The following is a 3,075-nucleotide window of genomic DNA, read 5'->3' as shown; positions in this document are numbered from 1 at the left end:
AAGGAGTGTGTGTTGCGTTGTTTATTATCTGTGTGTTTGTGTCTCAGGGAGCACGCAGGTCGTGGATGAGCGGACGGTGGCGATGGGCTTCCAGCAGTGGCTGGCCGGCGTCACAGAGAGGATCCACCAGACGATGCACTACCAGTTCGATGGTAAACATGAAGCCGGATGCACTTCTGGTTCATAGTCAAATAAATAGATCAACATTCAGGTGATTCTGCACTTTCTTGCAGAGAGTTAGACGTCTGCACTGTAAATGTAAGCCTACAGCGGTTAGTTTAGCTTAGCATGAAGACTGGAAACGGGGGGGAAACAGCTAGCCTAGCTCTGTACATCAACACAATCCACCCAGATGTAAGAGGCTGGGTAAACTAAGCTATCTGTGGATGTGTCTCGGGATTGAAACACTGACAAAACTTGTAAAAAAACAGTTTTAATGAACTGAAATCAAATCAAATCTGAGAATAAGGCATAATGTCTCTGTAGTGTATGAGTAGTAAGCCATTAGTAACAACCCATTATGGGTTGGTGTATGTTTATAGTTGTTGTAAAAACAAGATTTCATGGATCAATGTGGTAGAAAATCCTTTCCTCAATTATTTAAAAACTCTTGTAACTCTCATTAATCAAAGGTGTTTTTTTTTTACTACAATAATATTTGAATTCTGGAGTAATACTGCTTTATAGATCCAAATTAAGGTACGGTTTTGTTCTGCTTGTATGAAGCTACAGCCCCATTTCGTTCCCGTTGGACAGAGCCAGGCTAGCTGTTTCCCCCGGTTTCCAGTCTTTATGCTAAGCTAGGCTAACCAGCTGTTTGACTTCAGCAAAGAAAGAGAATACGTACATTTTCCGAAATATTCCTTTAATAAATGAGGGAGTCAAACAGGATTTCTCACAATCTGTCAACCCATAATTCTTATGAATCGGTCAGCACTGACACATAACGCACTAATAAATGAACCATCGATCGATGTTTGGCGTTGATGTTCTTCCATCAGGGAAACCACAACCTCTGGTGTACCACATACCGCAGGAGTTCTTCGTCGCTCTGCAGCACCGTCTGTCGCTGGGCTCCAAGAAGAGGAGGCTGCCCAACTTCACAACAGGTGCATCAACGTAATATACTGAATTATATGAATTATGTCATTAGACGTCATTCTTGTCACACTGCCTGTGAATCTGGAGCTGCAAGTGTTCAAGGTGCATGAAAAGTAACTATACATTTACTCAAGTGCTTAAAAACTATTGAGATACTTGTACTTTACTTGAGTATTTCCATTCCATACTTATACTCCATTACATTTCGGAGGCAATTATTGGGCTTTTTAAACCACTGCATTTATTTTACTTTGCAGAATTAGTTTCTTGATACTAAATATAAATCAATAATACATTATGATGTAGTATTATAGGTTAAGCTACCCAGCAGTATATAGTGTAATTAAAATGACTCAAATTAAAGTGCTAAACGCATTAATGAATCACTAATTAATATAATAATGTGTTTGATTCTGAAATGGAAGTACTTTTATTGTTTTTAATACGTAAGTAAAGTTTTTAATGAAGGGGAGTATTTCTACCCTGTGGTATTGACTACTTCTTCCACCGCTAAATTTAGAATGACGTTTTACTTATTACATGACCTTTACATTATTATATATAAATTATCTAAATATGTGAACAAGTAAAGGACTCTCTCTCTCTCTCTCTCTCTCTCTCCCTCTCTCTGTCTCTCTCTCTGTTTGTGTGGTCGTCAGCGTTGGTGGAAAATGACGGCCTTCCTCTCGGCTCTTTCTCCAAGTTCACCTGGCACATCACCAACCTCATGCAAGTCAAACGCATCTTTGACACCTCAGAGGTAAAGCATCTTTTGCCCTCGCTTTTTGATTTTCTCGGTAAATCCTCTCCAGACATTGTTCTCTTCCAGTGCAGCTGCCATGAAGCAGAGAGCGAATCTCTCTATCACACATTAAAACGTTGCTCTCTTCTTCCCTCTTTATTCCCCTCCGCCTCACCGTCTGTCCATCAGTTGCCTCTCGAGCTCTCTCAGAGTTTTGTGAAGAACGCCGACGGCTCTTATTCACGCTTTCGCTGCCCGGAGCCTCCGCCTGAACCAGAACTACCAGAGGGGTACCGGACGGACCGGCCGCAGGCCATACGGCCGATGGAGCTCCGCACCTTCCTCAAAGTCGGTGAGTGACTTGCTTGCACGTCCAGAATTGTCGCCCGAGAAGTCGTCTGCATTTTGTTCACCGCCCCGTGTTCTCCGCAGGACCGGCGGATCAGAAGGAGGCCGGCCCGTTTGTGATCGAGTGGATCCCGGACGTCCTCCCCCGCTGTCACATGGGAGAGCTGAGGATCGGCTTTGAGTTCGGCCACCAGCAGAGCGGCCAGCCGGAGAACGGCGAGAAGACGAGCGCGGCGGAGAAGGGAGGTCGCAACAAGTCAGACTCCACTCTGACGAAACACGCGGAGGCTGTGGAGATCATTCAGCTGGTTCTCTAATGACAGTGAGCAGCGGGAACAGCTGCACTCATCCATTTAACCGCCTCTCTGGGAGGACAGATATGGATTAATATGCCTCAGTACGTGACTTACCCCATATGCCATTGTTGTGTTATGCAAGATATGGATAATCAATTGCCATGTGGATTACTCAGTATAATGTTGATCAGTATTTTTACCCAATCTAGTCTGCAGTGGAGTATTTATCATAATGCCTTTTAAATATCCATAACATCAGACTCAAGAAGAATAAACGAACAATAAAAGAAGAATGTTTTTAGATTTCTTTTTACATGGTTTAAACATTTTTTTTAAAGATTATACAACCAGTAAAAATATAAATGTCTTGTTTATCAGCTGAAACAATACACATTTAAAATGATGCATCATTATTTGATAAATGTGAGGATGCTTGTATTTCAGATTCATTTTTACAATTACAAGTACATGCACACGTACAACCTGACTGCTAAAACCAGATGTTTATAAGCGCTGCAGATGAAGTGCAGGTTGGCAACAGTGGTTTGTTTCTGCAGCACTGATGGACTGATTTGGGTGATTTTAATA

General features: G+C 42.2%; 1 protein-coding gene across 1 annotated transcript in view; it reads left to right on the top strand.

Annotated features, from left to right (window-relative positions):
- The window catches only part of cUnh2orf42 (chromosome Un C2orf42 homolog), a gene marked incomplete at its 5' end in the record, with an annotated part of 4,449 nt that extends 1,709 nt beyond the window's left edge, over positions 1–2,740 (top strand). Inside the window, 5 exons of the mRNA XM_079235497.1 lie at positions 48–152; positions 1,002–1,109; positions 1,761–1,861; positions 2,033–2,195; positions 2,276–2,740. Coding sequence (XP_079091623.1) covers positions 48–152; positions 1,002–1,109; positions 1,761–1,861; positions 2,033–2,195; positions 2,276–2,508 — 710 coding nt within the window. The 3' untranslated portion in view covers positions 2,509–2,740. The remainder of the gene's footprint in view (positions 1–47; positions 153–1,001; positions 1,110–1,760; positions 1,862–2,032; positions 2,196–2,275) is intronic.
- Positions 2,741–3,075: the final 335 nt, after the last annotated feature.

The sequence above is a fragment of the Taurulus bubalis genome (assembly GCF_910589615.1).
Source record: "Taurulus bubalis genome assembly, chromosome: 19".
NCBI classification, from domain to species: Eukaryota; Metazoa; Chordata; class Actinopteri; order Perciformes; family Cottidae; genus Taurulus; species Taurulus bubalis.
Note: the sequence above shows the minus strand (reverse complement) of the source record. Positions and strands in the feature narration are given on the sequence as shown.